The 19,308-nt window shown below is 53.4% G+C and overlaps 2 protein-coding genes across 2 annotated transcripts; both read right to left on the reverse strand.

The window, feature by feature from the left end:
- Positions 1-1,065: 1,065 nt before the first annotated feature.
- Positions 1,066-3,272, reverse strand: LOC311531296 (protein S100-A16-like). Its single transcript, XM_084648544.1, has 4 exons — positions 3,253-3,272; positions 2,872-2,944; positions 2,337-2,506; positions 1,066-1,714 (listed from the first exon to the last, which is right to left on the reverse strand). Exons 2-4 carry the CDS (start codon positions 2,912-2,914, stop codon positions 1,574-1,576), a joined length of 354 nt encoding a protein of 117 aa, XP_084504670.1. The 5' UTR covers positions 2,915-2,944; positions 3,253-3,272; the 3' UTR covers positions 1,066-1,573.
- Positions 3,273-9,451: 6,179 nt separating this feature from the next.
- Positions 9,452-11,799, reverse strand: LOC311531026 (protein S100-A16-like; the record flags this gene model as incomplete). Its single annotated transcript, XM_084648084.1, has 4 exons — positions 9,452-9,592; positions 10,138-10,307; positions 11,069-11,106; positions 11,684-11,799. The coding sequence occupies 4 exons, from the start codon at positions 11,797-11,799 to the stop codon at positions 9,452-9,454; spliced, it is 465 nt and encodes a 154-aa protein (XP_084504210.1).
- Between the last annotated feature and the right edge of the window lie 7,509 nt (positions 11,800-19,308).

Genomic DNA, 19,308 nt, shown 5'->3' on the forward strand with positions numbered 1-19,308 from the left:
TGTCGGCCACCCCAACAGGAGAGGGAAGCAGAGAAAGACAAGGAACCCCCTATTTAATTTTCCAGTGAGGGGCTGTGACAGTAGAGCACAGCATTAACACCTGGAAAGACAAAGAGAACTGACAAGGGGTGGGTGGATGGAACTGGGTGGGGGGTGGAAAGAACTGAGTATGCGTAGATTAATGGGGGGGTGAGGAATGGAGGAGAGAAGTCCCTCCATTGGGAGCTCAAAAAGGGGGGGGGGGCTCTGAGCAGGGAGGGAGGGATATTTTTCCACGGGGAGGGAGGGGGTATTCAGGCAGGAGAGTAGTTTTGTGAACTAGTTACATGCCAATTTAGTGACTGTTTGGAAATTTGAATTGAAATTGAAACATTAATACACACTTATTAATTCTCACTTATCCTTCAGCTCTGAGAAAACTTGCTTTCCATGGGCCACAGGGACTGATCCATGTGCAAAAGGAGTGATGGATTCTCCTTTCCCCAGCTCCCAAAGCAAAGACTTGTGATATGGCCATTACCGGTGGGCAATCAGGAAAAGACATTTCAAAAAGTATGCAGGATTTTTAAAGGGCCAGGGGCGGGGGGGGGGGGGTTTCCTGTCTGCATGACCCCTGGGCAGTGGAGTTCACAGTTGTGACCAGAGTGGTCCCTGTCAGGCATTGTGGGACAGCTGCTGGAGGACGGACATAGGTCACAGAGGGTCTACACTCGCACTGCATCAATCTCAGTAGGTTGGGAAGGTCACGGAGCACGTGGGAAGGTCACAGAGTAGGTGTGGGTGGCAGACAGGTTGGGAAGGTCAGAGAGCGGGTGGAGACAGCAGAGCGGGTGGAGACGGCAGGGCAGGGAGGATGGCAGGGCGGGTGCTGGGAGGGTGGCAGGGCGGCTGAGAAGGTCCCAGAACCTTTCATCAGAACTTGGCCTGTCCACAGCGTGACAATGATGTGCCCAGCCCGGGAGTGCCCCACTGCCCTCTGCTGGCTGTGCGCTGTCCTGCGCGTCCACGCATCGGAACCGACCCATTCAGTCCGGGCTGCAGTAAGAGGAGAGGCGCGGCCGGAGCTCAGAGCGGGCTCTTTATTCAAGCTGTGTTACCGAGTGACAGCAGGGTGGTGGGTGGCGCGGGGAGAACAGGCCATAGGGGGTGGGGGAGAGATCCCAGTGATGGGGCCGGGATCGGCGGGGGAGCCCAGCTGATGGAGAGCTGGGTAGTGTGGGGCTCCCATGCCAGGGCTGGAGGGGAGATGGGTGACATGGGGAGCACAAGCCAGGGCGGATTCGGGGTGTACAGGGTGGCTCCCAGCAGTGGGGGTGAGGGGGAGCAAAGGCCAAGGGGTGATCAGGATGGGATCTAGGCATGGGGGACAGGGCCAGCTGCAGCAGCATGAGACGTGCAGGATGGGGACGGGGATGGGGGGTGGGCAGACAGATTAAGGTCGCTGGGTTTAGCAGGGGTGTGGTGTGGTGAGGGAGGTGCAGGTTTGCTTTGAGTGCTTCAGGCAAAGGGTTTGGGGGCATTTCCCGATGAGGCGCGTGCCTCAGTTTCCCCACCAGACACCGCTTCCCGGTCGCTACTCGTTATAAGTGCTGCGCCGGATCACGCGGCAAATCTCTACAATGAGATCCCAGTACTCGTCGAAGGAGATCTTCTGATCGTTGTTGGCATCCACCTTCTTAAACAGGTCCAGTGCTGCCTGCTGGTCCTCGGAGCTCTAAAATGCACCCGGGAGATAGCAAGTCACTGCTGGGGAACCATCGGGCACCTGGATCAGGAAGGGGCTTTGCTGCCCTTTGTGTGTCTGTGTGAGTGTGTGCACGCTGCTGCCCCCTGCTGCAGGGGGTCAGACTAGCAGGGCTCCCCACACACAGACATACGTGAGGGTGTGTGAAGGAGAAGTGAGATACAAGTCAAGCTTGAGGCCCATTGGCAGAGCTGTGAGGGCTGTCGGGACCCACTGCTGGCATCGCGGGGGGTCTGTGGGTCGGGATTTAGTGGCACTGGCAGAGCTAGCTCCTGGGAGAGCAGGGGGATGTGTATCGGGACTGAGGGGTGCCAGCGGGGCGCTGTGTGTGTGGGGAGCCAGGGCTAAGCTAATTGGGGTCTCTGAGTGGGGAGTGAGGGGCACCAGCAGAGTTGTGGGGGGAGCCCAGGGCTGGGAGAGCAGGGGGCTGTGGGTTGCTATTGAGGGGCCCCAGTGGAGTTGGCGGGGAGCCTAGGGCTGGGACAGAAGGGCACTGGAGGGCAGGGTTGAGGGTCACAGACAGACCCCCCTTTGCTAGGAGCCAGTGGTTGATGTCTCCAGTTGCCTTGGGGGGCCAGTAGCCGGGTCTCACCGTGAGCTGATGGCTCAGCTCATTGCTGAGCAACGTCTGGAAAGCCGCCTGGTCCAGCTCCTTAGCTCCCTCGGAGCCCTCGGCGTATCTGTAGAAGCTGCCCACGATGGCATGGAGGCCCCGTTCCAGCTCAGAGCCCTCCCCCTCCATCTCGGCCGGCTTCCTCCCACCTCCAAAGCAAAGGCAGACGGTGTCACTGTGGGCCCACCAGCCCCAGAGACCTCAGCTAGGAGCCCATGTCCTGGGAAGGCTGGGGAATACCTGCTGCTGGGGACACCAGACCTACTGCAGTCTGGGAGTGGGGTGGATGGCGCTGTGTGTGGGGCTAGCGAGACAGATGCGGCCCAGCTCTGCTACGATGATAATTGTGGGGAAAGGGGGTGGGTGTTGAGAAAATGTTGCATTAAATTGAAGAGAGACCCTAGGATTTGGGCCATTATTATTGGCTGGTGTGGTGAAGGCTCCATGCAGAACTTCAGCGAACCAGTTCCCCAGGGCCCAGAATGGTGAGATTCGTTAACAACGCGTCTCTTACCGCTCCTGTCCCCGGACGGCTCCGGCTGCAAACTCTGCCCCATGGGCCCGCAGGGGAAAGTGCTCCTGGTTTGCTATAGAGACGAGAATTGGGTGTGAGCACCCTGACGACTGCTCGGCAAACCTGTAAGGCTCAGGCCGAGACTGTAGCCTTGAAAAGTAGTAAGTTAGAAATGGACAGTATGCAAACTATGGCCATGACTGTTAAATGGTTAAGACGACACGCCGGGGGCTAGTAACAAGAACAGAAAAAGAGTTAAAAGAAACAAGAGAAAGAGCAGAGGCTGGGAAGCAGGCAATGCAGAGACATGATACCTTAAGGCAAGCACCAAAACAGCCTACAAGGGTGGAAACAGCTGTAGAGAAACTGTGAAAGAGAGACCTGCCGCCCCCTGGTCTGAGTCTTGCTGGGCAGCGACACACTTTGGGCTCTTTTGTAGAGCCTGAACAATGGGGACAGAAAGGGAACCAGAATTAAAAGCTGGAACATGGAATGATTGGAATGGGTGCTGCAATGGGGACATTGGGAATAACCCAAACCGGCCACCTAACAAGCCACGGGCAGGGGTCACCCGTAGGATAAGAGCCAGGTTCCTGTAAAACCTGAACCAAGACCTAGACCGAACGGGAGCAGTAAGTGCCCAGGAGGGAGAAGTAGCAAACAATACTGCCACTGGGTTGGTAAATCAGATGAAGTTAAAAATGGACCAGGTGACAGAGCACCTGAGGAGACAGGAGCTGTGATTTGATCGCAGGGGAGTGATAAAAAAGAACTTCCAAGTGAAAACCCGAGAGTGAGTGGGTTAACACCTGGGATTGCTGCATTGACGCCTGGAGGTGCCCAGGAACAGTTAACTGCAGCTGGCAAGGGCCCTCCTGCAATCCAGTTGGCAGGCAGACAAAAGCAACAGACACTGGGGGAACAAACTCAAGTTTTTCAAGAGCAGGCGACAACCCCCACTCTCCGCTGAGAGCCAGGATCTAAACCAGGGGTGCGGGTTCCCGACGTGTTTCACCCCCGGAGCCTCATTCCTTGCTCACAGCTCATAATATAATCTTTATTCTCAAAGATTTTACCATACTGGTTAAGTTTTCCTTTATGTCCTCTCTCCGTTTGCTAAACTCACTGCTGCTGCCTGTACTTTAAGACAACGTGACAGAGTTCACTAATTGCCCTTGGCTCAGGTCTCCCTCCCTTCCTAGGTCGCTTCTCAGCCCGTTCCCCCCGCCTCCCTTCACTTCTGCCCTCTCCTCCTTTTAAAAGTGAAAAGTTACAGTTATTACAGAACCCTCCCTCGCTGAAAAAGACGAAGCAACTGAAAACAAAACAACAAACGAACAAAGAAAACAAGCTAAAAACTTTCTTTTTAATAAGTACATAAGAACAGCTATACTGGGTCAGACCAAATGTACATCAAGCCCAGTATCCTGTCCTCTGACAGTGGCCAATGGCAGGTGCCCCAAAGGGAATGAACAGACAGGTTATCATCAAGTGATCCATCCTTTGTTATCCAATCCCAGCTTCTGGCAAACAGAGGCTACAGACACCATTCCTGCCCACCCTGGTTCATAGCCATTGATGGACCTATCCTCCATGAATCTACCTAGCTCCCTTTTGAACCCCGTTATAGTATTGGCCTTCACAATCCCTCTGGCAAGGAGTTCCAGAGGTTGGCAGTGCGTTGCATGAAAAAATACTTTCTTATGTTTGTTTTAAACCTGCTACCTATTTCATTTGGTGGCCCCTTGTTCTTGTATTATGAGAAGGAGTAAATAACACTTCCTTATTTACTTTCTCTAGACCACGCATGACTTTATAGACCTCTATCATATTCCCCCTTAGTCACTTCTTTTCCAAGCTGAAAAGTCCCAGTCTTATTAATCTCTCCTCATAGGGAAGCTGTTCTATACCCCTAATAATTTTTGTTGCCCTTTTCTGAACCTTTTCCAGTTCCAAGATTCCTTTTTTGAGATGGGGCGACCACATCTGCATGCCGTATTCAAGGTGTATAAGCACAGGGAATTAATTATTTTAACCCTTCAGGAATGCAGCAGCTGGAATTACTCCTAACTTTTGTGAAGATAGGGCTGCCAAGCAACAGAAATGCAGACCCTGCTTCTAATCCTAAACACGGACTGAGATTTGTAACATGACCTTGTCTTATTTCCGTGTAATAGCATTTTTAAAAACGATTGCAAGTTCATTTTGCATGTCGTATATATTATCCTGTCTTGTATGTTGTTTGTGTCATATGACTATTAATAAAAAAACGTGTTGCAACAAGTCAGTTTTATACTTTTTGTAACAGACGTGGTACCGCTCTGTTTGGCATATAATTATTATCATACCTATTCATTTGTTTGCAAAGCGCAAAAAGGCCTGAGTGATAAATAGATGTGTATATATTTTTGCCTCAACAAGTCATGTAATTGCAAACAAAAAGAATTCTCTTTTTTATTAATCACAGCTTTTTTATTCAAAGGAAACCATGTAAGGGGAAACCTCAGTGTTGATGTAAAGGTAACAAGAGCAAAATGTCAATTTGGGGGGGGCAGGGGTTATTTTATTAGGGCTGTCAAACGCTTAACAAAATGAATCGCGATCAATCGCAGCTTTCATCGCACTGTTCAGCAATAATTGAATACCATTCATGTGCTCCTTCATACTTCGGCCACCATTCCAGAGGGCACGCTGCGGATGCTTGTTTAAAAAATGCCTTAATTTGTGGCTCAACTCCTTGGGGGAGAAGTGTATGTCTCCTGCTCCATGGTTTTATCCGCATTCTGACGTATATATTTCATGTTCTAGCAGTCTCAGATGACGACCCAGCACATGTTGTTCAATTTAAGAACACTTTCATTGCAGATTTGACCAAACTCAAAGAAAGTACCAATGAAAGATTTGGAAAGGGGTGAGGGATAGCTCAGTGGTTTGAGCATTGGCCTGCTAAACCCAGGGTTGTGAGTTCAATCCTTGAGGGGGCCATTTAGGGATGTGGGGCAAAAATTGGGAATTGGTGAGCAGGGGGTTGGACTAGATGACCTCCTGAGGTCCCTTCCAACCCTGATATTCTATGATTCTATGAAAGCGAGCTACAGCACTAGGTTCAAGGATCTGAAGTGCCTTCCAAAATCTGAGAGGGAGGAGGTGTGGAGCATGCTGTCAAGAGTCTTAAAAAAGTAACACTCCAATTAGAGAACTACAGAACCCAAATCCCCCAAAAAGAAAATCAACCCTCTGCTGGTGGCATCTGACTCAGGTGATGAAAGTGAACATGCCTCGGTCCACTCTGCTTTGGATCGTTATCGAGCAGAACCTGTCATCAGCATGGACGCATGTCCTCTGGAATGGTGTTCGAAGCATGAAGGGGCACATGAATGTTGAGCATATCTGGCACGTAAATACCTTGCAACGCCGGCTACAACAGTGCCATGTGCATACCTGTTCTCACTTTCAGGTGACATTGTAAATAAGAAGGGGGCAGCAATATCTCCCGCAAATGTAAACAAACTTGTTTGTCTTAGCGATTGGCTGAACGAGAAGTAGGACTGAGTGGACTTGTAGGCTCTAAAGTTTTTGAGTGCAGTTATGTAAAAAACAAATAATTCTACATTTGTAGAATTTGTAAGTTACACTTTCACGATAAAGAGATTGCACTACAGTACTTGTATTAGGTGAATTGAAAAATACTATTTCTTTTGTTTCTTTTTACAGTGCAAATATTTGTAATCAAAACTAATATAAAGTGAGCACTTTACTCTTTGTATTCTGTGTTGTAATAGAAATCAATATATTTGAAAATGTAGAAAACATCCAAAAATATTTATAAGACGTTTAAATTGGTATTCTATTATTGTTTAACAGTGTGATTAAAACTGAGATTAATCATGATTCATTTTTTAAATCTAGTTAATTAGTTTTGAGTTAATTGCATGAGTTAACTGTGATTAATTGACAGCCCTTGTTTTTATAAACTTGTTTGCACCTTCAAATATAATTATAAGAAATTTATAGCAAAGATGTCAAAAGTATAACAATATATACTATGCCTGCTTATGCAAAATGTTAGTTAACCAAACAGTAGCTTTTACACTGTAGCCACATTTATCCTCATTTCAGTGATAAAGATTTAAAACCACAGCCACGGGAACTCACTTTGCTGAGTAATATACATCTTTAAACACCAGTTAGACCTGGCCCAGCAAGTGGTTTCTAGCTGAAATATGGATACATTTGGCTACAGTGTAAAAGGCACTGTATGATTGCTGTAAACATCTCTGTGACGTGATCTACTAGCCCCTTATCAGAACTGTGCCCAGGCCAAAGGGGCTGGGTAAGAGACTATTCCACAGTCTGGGATCTCTCCAAGTAGCAGACTCCAAAGTCTAGATGGAATGATGGGTTACATTTCGAGATGATCCGGATCTGAAGGCCTATTGGAAACAGGCTAATAGGAAAAATACATGTACGTAACAGAACATTCACTATTGTGACCAGCAGGGGGGAAACCCTCTAAGCCTGGTATTCCCGGCATTAAGGGCTGGCTGCTGGAGAAGCCGTACCCCTCTTACAGTGCGCGTGACATCGCTGAACTGTTTCACCAAACGCAAGCAAAAATTAACCAACTCACTGCTGCAAACCACCTAAAGGCAAGGGGGGAAAGAAACTATTTGTACTGCTGAGGGCAGTGCCATAGTGACGAGAAATTGTGTGGACACATCCCCCCTTAGCCCCAGTCCCAGTCTGGGGTCAATGACACTGCCTCCAAACAGACGCGTGTTCCTCAAAACGCTCATGTTCAGTGTCTGGGTACCAATATTAAATCCTGAGATCGCAATGCCTGATAAATCGGTCACTGTCCATTCAGTAGGTTCTCTGGCAGGCAGCATCTGCAAGAAAACAGCTGGATCTACGTCAATTGCTGGTGTACCATGCAGCAGGGCAATGCCATTCCAGGGGTGTCAGTTTTGTCTGCGTGTCTGTCTGCCCTCTCTGTCTGCTGCGCCAGACCTCCATCTGCCTGCCCTGAACGGCCACATGCTCGGTTCAGCGGTGAAGGTGTCTGGCCAGGTTTATTGCCGACAGAGCACGGTACGAGTGGCCCGTACCGTGCTCGGGTGCTCTAAGGCATGTCTGCCCGTGGCAATGGACCAGCTCAGTCAGCGGCGGGACTTTCCACTGCCGCCTATGCCAGGCAAAGATCCCCCTCCTCTGGATCTCTTCGGTCCCCAGATCCAAACAAGTGGCACAGCAGAACCCACGTGACGTGGTTAGTTACTCCCCTGCGCCTTGTACCCGTGGCCAGCCCCATCCATCACCCTGGCCTCCTCTTTCCTTGGGGTCGTGTGCGCCTGTACCAGCTGTCAGGATTGTGCTTCTGCCCTAGCTTTGTGCTGGGCCTGTCCTAGCCTCTGGAGCGTGTGCCGACGAACACCCAACACCTCGTACGGCAGAGGGGCGCCTGTGTTTTAGCAGCACTCGCGATACTGCTGCCCAGTTCCTGTACCAGATACTGAACTTGTAGGCCCCTGCTTCGACACAGGGCCTGAGTTTGGTTCGCAGCAGGGCCTCGGGTCTTAGCCCAGGCCCTGCGCTCCAGGCTCTCTCCACGACGACGGCGTTGCCAGCAGGAGTTGCGTGCACCCTAGGAGCACTTTGCTGGCACGACGCACCAGGCAAGTGCTTCTGGTGTAGACGCGGCCCCTCCCGCTCTGACTCTGTTTGCTGCACCGATCTGCCCCATGCCCCGCCATATAACAGCCTGGCCAGCCCCTGGGTCCCTCCTGGGGCGGGCAGCCCCGATCCTGCTGCTGGGACCCAGAGGATGGCAGGGGGGAGGAGGCCAGGGCGGCTGAGAAGGTCCCAGAACTTTTCATCAGAACTTGGCCTGTCCACGTCCTCCCTGCAGTGTGACAATGATGTGCCCAGCCCGGGAGCGCCCCACTGCCCTCTGCTGGCTGTGCGCTGTCCTGCGCGTCCACGCATCGGAACCGACCCGTCGGATCTGGGCTGCAGTAAGAACAGAGGCGTGGCCGGAGCTCAGAGCCGGCTCTTTATTCAAGCCGTGTTACCGAGTGACAGCGGGGCGGTGGGTGGCGCTGGGAGAGCAGGCCGTAGGGGGTGGGGGAGAGATCCCAGCGACGGGGCAGGGATTGGCGTGGGAGCCCAGCTGATGGAGAGATGGGCGGGGTGCAGGTCCCGGGGTGCCAGGGCTGGAGGGGGTGTTTAATGGCGAGGGATCCTGGCAGCAGGGGAGGTGGGTGACATGGGGAGCACAGGCCAGGGTGGATTCGGGGTGTACAGGGTGAATCCCAGCAGTGGGGGAGATGGGCAGCATGGAGAGCAAAGGCCGAGGGGTGTTCAGGGTGGGATCCTGGCAGAGGGTGATGGGGGCAGCATGAGACGTGCAGAACGGGGGTGGGGGTGGGGGGATCCCAGCAGGCAGATAGATTAAGGGCACTGGGTTTACAAGCGCGGGGGAGGTGCAGGTTTGCTTTGAGTCTTTAAGGCAAAGGATTTGGAGGCATTTCCCGATGAGGTGCGTGCCTCGGTTTCCCCACCAGCCACAGCTCCCTGGTCACTACTCGTTATAATCGCGGCGCCGGATCACTTGGCAAATCCAGGCGATGAGCTGCCAGTACTCGTCGAAGGAGATCTTCTGATCTTTGTTGGCATCTAACTTCTCAAAGGTGCGCATCACGGCCGCCTCGACCTCTGTGTTCTAAAACACACCGAAGAAACAGCGAGTCACCGCTCGGGGCAGCGTCCGGCACGTGGATCAGCAACGGGCTCTACTGCCGGGATGGAAGCGATACCACCCCCTGCTGGAGAGGATCCACCTGGCAGGGCTCCCCCCCATACACGTGTGTGTATGAAGGAGAGGTGAGATACAAGCTCAAGGCCCATTGGCAGAGCTGTGAGGGCTGTGGGGAGCCAGAGCTGGCATAGCAGGGGTCAGTGGATTAGGATTTAGTGGCAATGGCAGAGCTGTGGGGAGGGGAGCCAAGTCCTGGGCTAGCAGGGGTCTCTGGGTCAGGACTGAGGGGAACCGACAGAGTTTGGGGACACGGTGGGGAGAGTCCAGGGCTGGGATAACAGGGGGATGCAGATCGGGATTGAGGCACACTGGCAGAGCTCGGGGGAGGCTCAGGGCTGGGATAGCAGGAGGCTGGAGGGCAGGGCTGAGGGGTATCAGCAGATCCCCTTTGCTAGCCGTCCGTGGCTTATGGCTCTGGTTGCCTCGGGGAGCCAGTAGCCGGGTCTCACCGTGAGCTGATGGCTCAGCTCGTTGCTGAGCAGGTTCTGGAAAGCCACCTGGTCCAGCGCCTTCGCTCCAGGTGGGCCCTCGGCATATCTGTAGAAGCTGTCCACAATCACACAGAGGCCCCGTTCCAGCTCAGACCCCTCCCCAGCCGTCTCAGCCGGCTTCCTTCCACCTCCAAAGCAAAGGCAGACGGTGTCAGTGTGGGCCCGCCAGCCCCAGTGACCTCAGCTAGGAACCCATGTGCTGGGAGGCTGGGGAGTATCTGCTGTTGGGGCCACCAGACCTGCTGTGGTCTGGGGGAGGGATGGATGGCTGCGGGAGAGGGGACAGATAGATGGATGGGACCCAGCTCTGCTATGGTGATGGTTGAGCATCACCTTGTGATTAAAGGTCAGTGACTCTACGTGCTCTAACATCGACCTGCAAACTCACATTGTCTTGACATTTTCCCACCCAGCTCCACATCTGAACCTTCATCTCCTTAGCCCTCAGTAACCCAGCTGTGAAATGGGGAAAACAGACCTCCCCTTGTCTAGTTAGATTGTAAACTCCTTGGGGCAGTGACTTGCTCTCTCTCCCTGTGTGTCTGGGCAGCGCCCGGCACAATGGGGCCCTGATCTTAGCTGGGGCAGGGACTGTCTCTCACTGTCTGGGCAGTGCCCGGCCCAACGGGGCCCTGGTCTCAGTGGGGTCACCTACCTGTTTCTCTAATACAAATATAGCAAGTGGTAGGTGAGGGTGCCGGGTGGAGTTGATGGGTTCTGGGTGAGTCTGACGGATTCAGGGAAGAAAGGGGGAGGGTGTGGAGAAAAAAATGCATTAAATTGAAGAGAGACCCTAGGATGTGAACCATTGTTACTGGCTGATGTAGAGAAGGCTCCATGCAGAATCAGGGCCCAGAATGGTCAGGTTTGTTAATGCCGTGTCTCTTACCACTCCTCTCCCCGGAGGCCTCCGGTGCTTCTGGGTTGCTAGAGAGACCAGAATCATCAGTGAATGACAATTGCTCAGCAAAGAGCTCTCTGCTGCTCCCGACTCAGAGCGGGGATGGGACGGGAATAGGGTGACCAGATAGCAAATGTGAAAGATTGGGGCGGGAGTGGGGGGTATAGGGGTGTCCCTATATAAGACAAAGCCCCAACTAATGGGACTGTCCCTATAAAATCAGGACATCTGGTCACCCTAGACGGGAAAGAGAAGTGCAGCGGGGCTGAATTTCAATGGGAGGGGATCGGTCATTGGTTAGACGGTACCAGATGGGCATCCTCTTCCCCGGCAAGTTACGACAGCCCAAGGCTGGAGCCCCCTTCAAATCTCATTTGCACACCAACGCAGGTGCATGGGATGGCTAGACAAGGTGCATCATAGCCACCCTTCCAGCCCAGGCCCCAGCCTGCATCCAAAGGACTGCCCTGTGCCCCCGCAATGCTCAAGGGGCTGGTAAAATAGGCTCTGTCTCTTCCCACTGTCATCAAACAGCCCGGGGTCCTAGTGGCTGGGGTCCCAGTTGGGCTGGGAAATGTAAAGCCAAACAGGCTGCTCACTCACCTGGGGTGGGGGCTGCTGCTCCCAGGTATCAGGAAAGCCCGAGATCCAAGCAAGCCACAAACGGAGGCCGGGTATGGGACAGGGCGCTGGGGGCTATTTCTGGGCTGGTGCCTCATCTGGGACGAGACAGCTGGTCATGGAGTGGCAGGTGGCAGAGTGACGGGGACTGGGCTGGCGGGGAGGGATATGGGCACTGACATAGGAACAGAGACCGAGGCCTGCTCTGACAGAGCTAAATCTGGGGGATGGTGGGCTGGTCCAAACCCTGCCCTCCCAGCAGGGTCCGTGATCAGTGTACAGTAGGAAGAGAGCTGGGGAATCGAGGGAAGCCTACTGGGACACAAGCGTAGCCAGAGGGACGCCTTAATCACAACAGAGCCTCTGGGGGTATGTCTACACTGCATTGTAAACCCGGATCTAGTCTGTCGGACCCGGCCTTGAGCATCCATGCTGCATTGTAAACCCAGATCTGGTCTGTGGGATCCGGTCTTGAGCATCCACACTGCATTGTAAACCCAGATCTGGTCTATGGGACGCAGCCTTGAGCATCCACACTGCATTGTAAACCCAGATCTGGTCTGTGGGACCCAGCCTTGAGCATCCACACTGCATTGTAAACCCAGATCTGGTCTGTGGGACCCAGCCTTGAGCATCCACACTGCATTGTAAACCCAGATCTGGTCTGTGGGACCCAGCCTTGAGCATCCACACTGCATTGTAAACCCAGATCTGGTCTGTGGGACCCAGCCTTGAGCAGCCACACCGCATTGTAAACCCAGATCTGGTCTGTGGGACCCAGCCTTGAGCAGCCACACTGCATTGTAAACCCAGATCTGGTCTGTGGGATCCAGCCTTGAGCATCCACACTGCATTGTAAACCCAGATCTGGTCTGTGGGACCCAGCCTTGAGCATCCACACTGCATTGTAAACCCAGATCTAGTCTGTGGGACCCAGCCTTGTGGACATGGTGTTTCCAAGCCCATGCTTTAGCATCCCCACTGCATTGTAAACTGGCTCTGGTCTGTGGGACCCGAACTTGAGCGTCCACACTGCATTGTAAACCCAGATCTGGTCTGTAGGCCCCGGCCTTGTGGACATGGTGTTTCCAAGCCTGTGCTTGCAGTGTAAACCTGGGCTGACAACTGCTAGCCAGTCTGTACTGCACCACACAGACCTTCTGACTCCTGTCTGTGGCTTGAACTGCGTCCACACTGCAAAAATGACAGGGGCTCGGGCACCCTTGAACAAAGAACATTGGCCACGCTGACAGGACCGGGGACTTTATCCTGGGAAGCAGTGACAGATAATTGTGGCAGATAACGCGCTGGACATGAGCTCCCAGGGTGATTCTGTGACCAGAAGAGCTAATGTGATCCTGGGATGTATAAACAGGGGGATCTCGAGCCAGGCGGTTATTTTACCTCTGAATTTCGCCCTGCTGTGACCGCAGCTGGGATTCTGTCCTGGTGCCCGCAGTTCCAGAAGGATGCTGATAAATTGCAGAGGGCTCAGAGAAGGGCCACGAGAATGATAAAAAGATTAGAAAACCTGCCTTATAGTGATAGACTCCAGGAGCTCAAACTATTTAGCTTAACAAAGAGAAGGTGAAGGAGTGAGTTGATCACAGTCTGTCAGTACCTACATGGGGAACAAATATTTAACAATGGGCTCTCAAATTGAGCTCACCTGACCTCTGTGGGACCTGAGAGAGGGCAGCTGGTCCCAGAGGGGAACAGAGAGAGGAAGCTGTGGCAGGGGCTGCAGAGAGCAGGAGGTTCTTGACCAAGAAGTTGGACCGGAAACATGGAGCGAGAGGATGGAGCAGCAGGGGAGTTTGGTCAGGGAACACAGAGCCAGAGGGCAGAGCAGCAGGGGGAATGGGCCAGGAAGATGTAGCCAGAGGGCAGAGCAGCAGGGGGGTTGGGTTGGGAACATGGAGCCAGAGGGCAGAGCAGCGGGGGGGTTGGGCAGGGAACATGGAGCCAGAGGGCAGAGCAGCAGGGGGGTTGGGCCGGGAACACGGAGCCAGAGGGCGGAGCAGCAGGGGGGGTTGGGCCGGATACACGGAGCCAGAGGGCAGAGCAGCAGGGGGGTTGGGCCGGGAACATGGAGCCAGAGGATGGAGCAGCAGGGGGGGGTTGGGCAGGGAACATAGAGCCAGAGGGCGGAGCAGCAGGGGGGTTGGGCTGGGAACATGGAGCCAGAGGATGGAGCAGCAGGGGGGTTGGGCCGGGAACACGGAGCCAGAGGGCAGAGCAGTGGGGGGGTTGGGCCGGGAACATGGAGCCAGAGGATGGAGCAGCAGGGGGGTTGGGCCGGGAACACGGAGCCAGAGGGCGGAGCAGTGGGGGGGTTGGGCCGGGAACATGGAGCCAGAGGGCGGAGCAGCAGGGGGGGTTGGGCCGGGAACATGGAGCCAGAGGATGGAGCAGCAGGGGGGTTGGGCCGGGAACATGGAGCCAGAAGGCGGAGCAGTGGGGGGGTTGGGCAGGGAACACGGAGCCAGAGGGCGGAGCAGCAGGGGGGATGGGCCAGGAAGATGGAGCCAGAGGGCTGAGCCCCATGGGGTTGGGGTGGGAACACGGAGCCAGAGGGTGGAGCGCTAGGGGAGCAGCATAGGGCTTGCCTGCTGCCTCTCAAAGCCAGAGACTAGTTGGCCCTGGGAGAGAGCTGGATCCTGTCCTGGAGAAGAAAGGGCACCAGGTAGAAAGATGGGGGTGTTCTCTGCTGGGAAGAGCCGGCCCATCCACTTGGGTACTAATATAGACCAAATGCATCAGTGTGTATCTGGTGTTTAAACATCATGAAAACGAAGGGGATGCTGCATGCACTGGGTTCACTTATCTGCATCCCGACGGACTGCAATGGCCAACATTCGCACTGTGTCTACCCCTCTCACGAAATAGCCCATCACACGAGACGGACGCCGTGTGGCGCGCAAATGAAGAACTCGAACAGCGACAGTGCGAATTTCAAAGCAAGTCATGGTTGTGGGTGATGACGGGAGATCAAAGACTCTAAATGCAGTCCTCTCTCTTAGCCCTCAAAGAAAGACTCCACACGGGTAGGGACCCTGTCGGCTTGTTTTCCGTGAGAAGAAGCTGTAAGTACGGACACGAGTTACAATTCTTCATCTCTGGGCTGTTTGGATTCCAGAGGGCCGAATAACTGAACGGAAAGACGGAGATCCCCCGCGTTCCTCTGGGGAGCCCTGAGAGGGTTTGAGAAAGTGCCCGAGGGCGACATCTCTGCTACCATTTGGATTTATAGACCGTGACTCACCTCTACATATATTTTTACTTGCTTTAACCGCTCAGTGACTCTCATTCCTTTTACTTGGCTAATAAACCTTGAGTTAGTTATGCTACTGGGTACCAGCGTTGTCTTTGGTGTGAGATCTGAGATGCAAATTGAGCTGGGGGAGTGAGTGGTCTCTTGGGACTGGGAGTAACCTGGAATATTTTGTGATTTTCAGTGTAAGCAACCGTTGATCACACAGTCCAGCTTGCCCGGGTGGGAGGATAGCCTGGCGTGTCGAAGGAGGCTGTCTGCGACTCCCTTGTAAGACAATTGTCGAACTTTGGGAGTTCACCTTCGGCACTGGGTTGGTGAAATTGAATCACAGAACGTACCACCAGTGTGGGGTCTCTGCCCTGCTTTTGTCAGTCTGCCCTGAGGTTGACACTCAAGGTCGTGAGGCACTCCAGAGAGTGGGAAAATCTGTGCTCCCGGCCGAGTGCATCTGTGCTGTAACTAAAAAGGGTTTCTTTTATCAGACCGCAAGCAGCTGCCGTCTCTACCTGGGTGGCACTTCCGCGTAGGGCGGCCAGGTGTCTGGTTTTCGACTGGAAAGTCCAGTTGAAAAGGGGACCTGATGGTATCCGGTCAGAGCTACTGACCGGACACCCAAAGTCCAGTTACTGCGGGTGGGGGAGGCACCTGCACCAGCCCCTACTCAGCTGGGGCTGCTTCCTACCTGCCTTGGCCGGCTGCAACTCCCAGCCCTGGCTCCACAGGCAAGTCCCTCCTGACCCAGGGGGTGGGGAGGGGAGGGAGGAGAGGGGAAAAGCAGTGAGTGACGGGGAGGGGGGAAGAGGAGCAAATGGGGGCGGAGACTTGGGGAGAAGAGGCGGGGCAGGGGCGGGGCCTATAGGGGATGAGGCGGAGCAGGGGCGAGGCAGGAGAGGTTCTGGCATTCCGGCTGGAATGTCCGGTTTTTAAATATTACATAGTTGGCAGCCCTACTTCCGTGCCCCTCTGGCCCTGAATACATTCTGCCGTCCCCTCCTACCAGCGGGCCACGGAGTCCTTCGCCCAGCGCCCCCGGCGGGTCCCGAAGCACTCTGGACTAAGGCAGGCTGGTGGGCATGTGGGCCGAGTCCCTGGCAGAGTCTGGGCCCCATGCAGGGGGCAGAGACTGCAGCGGGAGTCAGACCCTTTCTCAGCTGAGCACCACTGGCCCGGGCACACTCGGGTTCGGGGCTCCAGGAGAGTCAGAGCAGGAGTGATGGGGAAAACAATGGCCCAATTTGTCATTTAATAACAGGAGCCATTGCACCACGTGCTCGGGCAGCAGCTTTGGACTCCGGTCCCCCAGCCACTGCAGCTGCCCCAGGTGCCCTCGCGGCCTCGTCTCTTCCAGGCTACTGGCCTAGCTGCGCTTCTGGGATTCCTGCCGCACGGAGATGCCGAGACGCAGCTTTGATGGCTCCCATCATCGCTCTGGCAGGGGTGGTCCCAGCCCTCTCCCCCCCCACCCGGCTCCATGTGTACCATCCCCCCACCTCTGTCCGACTCATGTTCACTCCCCCCAACCCCCAGCTTCTCTGGATCAGTGCTTGGGTCATAAACTATTTATAGAGGAGGTGGTGTCCAAACTTCCCCTCTGTCTCTGGTTACAGCTGAGTCACTAACCCCTGTTGCTGCCTGGGGTTTCTCTGCTGAGCCCCTTGCCTGGCCTGGTAGGGGTGCCTCTTTAAACAACAAGTGCACCGAGTTAAAGCCGTCCTCAGAGCTGGTCACTCCCATCTCTGGGGCCACTGTGTGGACATCTCTGGCTCATGCTTCACAGGTAACAAAACCTTTGCCCACCCTGTCATTGCTCTAGCGTGGGTGTTTGCTGCTGGGCCCCTGCTCCTCTCTGCCCAGGATCTAAGCTCAAACATCCAATGTAGCTGGACAGGGGCAGGACATCAGCACTGCAGGGGAGGGGTGGGTGTGGCAGTGAGATCACAAGGGCCTTTGGCAGGACCTCAGCCTATTGGACAAAGGTGGTGGGGAGGCGATGACCTCACAGAGAGATCTTGACATCAGCCAGGCAGGACAGGGGGGCAGGACAGGGGCAACCTCGGAGATCCCTGTGGCTTTGCTTCAGCACGTCTCCTTCTCGAGGTCTCTCCTGGAGGACTGAGAGAGCATTCACTTTCACGTACGTGAGCGCAAGGAGGACCCTCTTCGGAGTTTTCTCCTTTTCTTTCAGTGGTTTTGCTTGAAAACAGACGTCCCTGTATAGAAGGTAAGAGCCTTGGAGAGGTTTGGAACCTGTTCAGTCTGATCCATCAGGTGCCGGCTGATTTCTAGGAATGGAAAACACTGGATTGTGGGGGCAGCATTTTATTTCCGACCTAGGACTTTGTCCCTTAGAATTACTGGGGACATTGGGGTTTCTCCTTTTTGTTTTCCCTTTTCCTGTCTCTCCCTCCTTTCTCGTCTTCTCTTGCATCTTTGTCCTTTTCCCCTGCTTTCCTTTCACCACCAGGACCTGTTTGTGCGTGTGGAGTTGGGGATGGAGAGGGGGCGGGGATGGGGGGTTGCACTCCAACTCTCCTTGCGGGAGGTGCTCCCAAAGACATGTGGCTGGAATGGTGCTCTAAGAGTGACACCTTCCGGTGGTGACCTGGGACATCTGGTGAGAACTCTCAGCTTTCTGCTTCTCAGAGTCTCAATGCTGATTGGGGGAGCTTGGGGCTATTGTGAGGGAGGAGGCTCAGGTCCTTGTTACCCTCTTTTAAGACCAAGGAAATAGGCCGTAACCAAACATGTATTTGATTGCTCTTGCCGCTTTTCTCCATTCATTGTCTTTGAGTAATTCACGATTCTCTCTCTAATGGGCTAGTTCTTCTAAAATACTTACTAAATAAGTAGGTTTTAATAAAGCCAAATGCAACCCCATACCTCCAGTAACAAAGGAGTCAGGCGGCACCCTACAGAATTGGGGACAATCCGCTGGAAAGCAGTGACCCTGAAAAGGATTTTGGGGCCATAGTGGACAAGCTGCTCAACATGATCTGTCAATGTGAAACTGTGTTAAAAAAGGTTCAAGCCATTCTTGGCTGGATAGAGTAGTGAGGATGGAAAGAGAAGAGAAACAGCATTGGTGAGACTGATGCTGGAATGTTGAATCCAGTTCTTGTGTCCACATTTTGAATATTATGTTAAAACAACTGGAGAGGGTGCAGAAAAGATTCATAACTGAGTGATGGGGATGATGCCCTATAATGAGGCATGGAAAAAGCTCAATCTGTTTAGTATATACAAGAGAAGAATGAGAAGTGAGTTGCTTGACTTCATGGAGAGAAAATGTTGAGTATAAAAGGGCTCTTTTATGTCGCAGAGAAAGGCATGACAAGACCCCATGGATGGAAGCAGAAATCAGAAAAAGCATAATGACAATAAGATCCAGATTTGTAAGAGGGTGGTTTGTCATTGGCACAAAGTACCAAGAGAAATGATAGCTTCTCCATCTCTTGATCTCTTTGAATAAAGACTAGATGCCTTTCTGGAAAATGTCTGAGTAAAAGAAAAGCCCAGCTCTTCTGACATACAGGAGGCCTTAGGATACGCAGGGGATCAGATTAAATGCTCGAACAGTTCCTTCTGGCCATAAAGTCGACTAACTTGTGAAAACCTAATTGCGGCCTGGGGAAGAACCTCTGTGTTCTACTATGTAGTCGGTGTCACCCCACAAGGAAGAGTCATTGAGTGGGGTGATCCAGGGGAAGCAGCTCAAACATCCAATGTGGCTGGACAGGGGCAGGACATCAGCACTGCAGGGGAGGGGTAGGTGTGGCAGTGAGATCACAAGGGCCTTTGGCAGGACCTCAGCCTATTCGACAAAGGTGGTGGGGAGGCGATGACCTCACAGAGAGATCTTGACATCAGCCAGGCAGGACAGGGGTGCAGGACAGGGGCCACCTCGGAGATCCCTGTAGCTTTGCTTCAGCACGTCTCCTTCTCGAGGTCTCTCCTGGAGGACTGAGAGAGCATTCACTTTCACGTACGAGAGCGCAAGGAGGACCCTCTTCGGAGTTTTCTCCTTTTCTTTCAGTGGTTTTGCTTGAAAACAGACGTCCCTGTATAGAAGGTAAGAGCCTTGGAGAGGTTTGGAACCTGTTCAGTCTGATCCATCAGGTGCCGGCTGATTTTTAGGAATGGAAAACACTGGATTGTGGGGGCAGCATTTTATTTCCGACCTAGGACTTTGTCCCTTAGAATTACTGGGGACATTGGGGTTTCTCCTTTTTGTTTTCCCTTTTCCTGTCTCTCCCTCCTTTCTCGTCTTCTCTTGCATCTTTGTCCTTTTCCCCTGCTTTCCTTTCACCACCAGGACCTGTTTGTGCGTGTG

This window comes from Lepidochelys olivacea (assembly GCF_965140295.1).
Source record: "Lepidochelys olivacea isolate rLepOli2 genome assembly, chromosome: 14".
In the NCBI taxonomy this organism is placed as follows: Eukaryota; Metazoa; Chordata; order Testudines; family Cheloniidae; genus Lepidochelys; species Lepidochelys olivacea.

What these genes read in the sequence shown, in the direction of transcription:
- LOC311531296 (XM_084648544.1), bottom strand. Translation starts at nt 2,914, where the DNA reads ATGGGGCAGAGTTTGCAGCCGGAGCCGTCCGGGGACAGGAGCG. An exon ending in GCCGTCCGGGGACAGGAGCG is followed by an intron (nt 2,507 to 2,871) that starts GTAAGAGACGCG and finishes TTTGCTTTGGAG; the next exon opens with GTGGGAGGAAGCCGGCCGAG. An exon ending in AGCTGAGCCATCAGCTCACG is followed by an intron (nt 1,715 to 2,336) that starts GTGAGACCCGGC and finishes GGTGCATTTTAG; the next exon opens with AGCTCCGAGGACCAGCAGGC.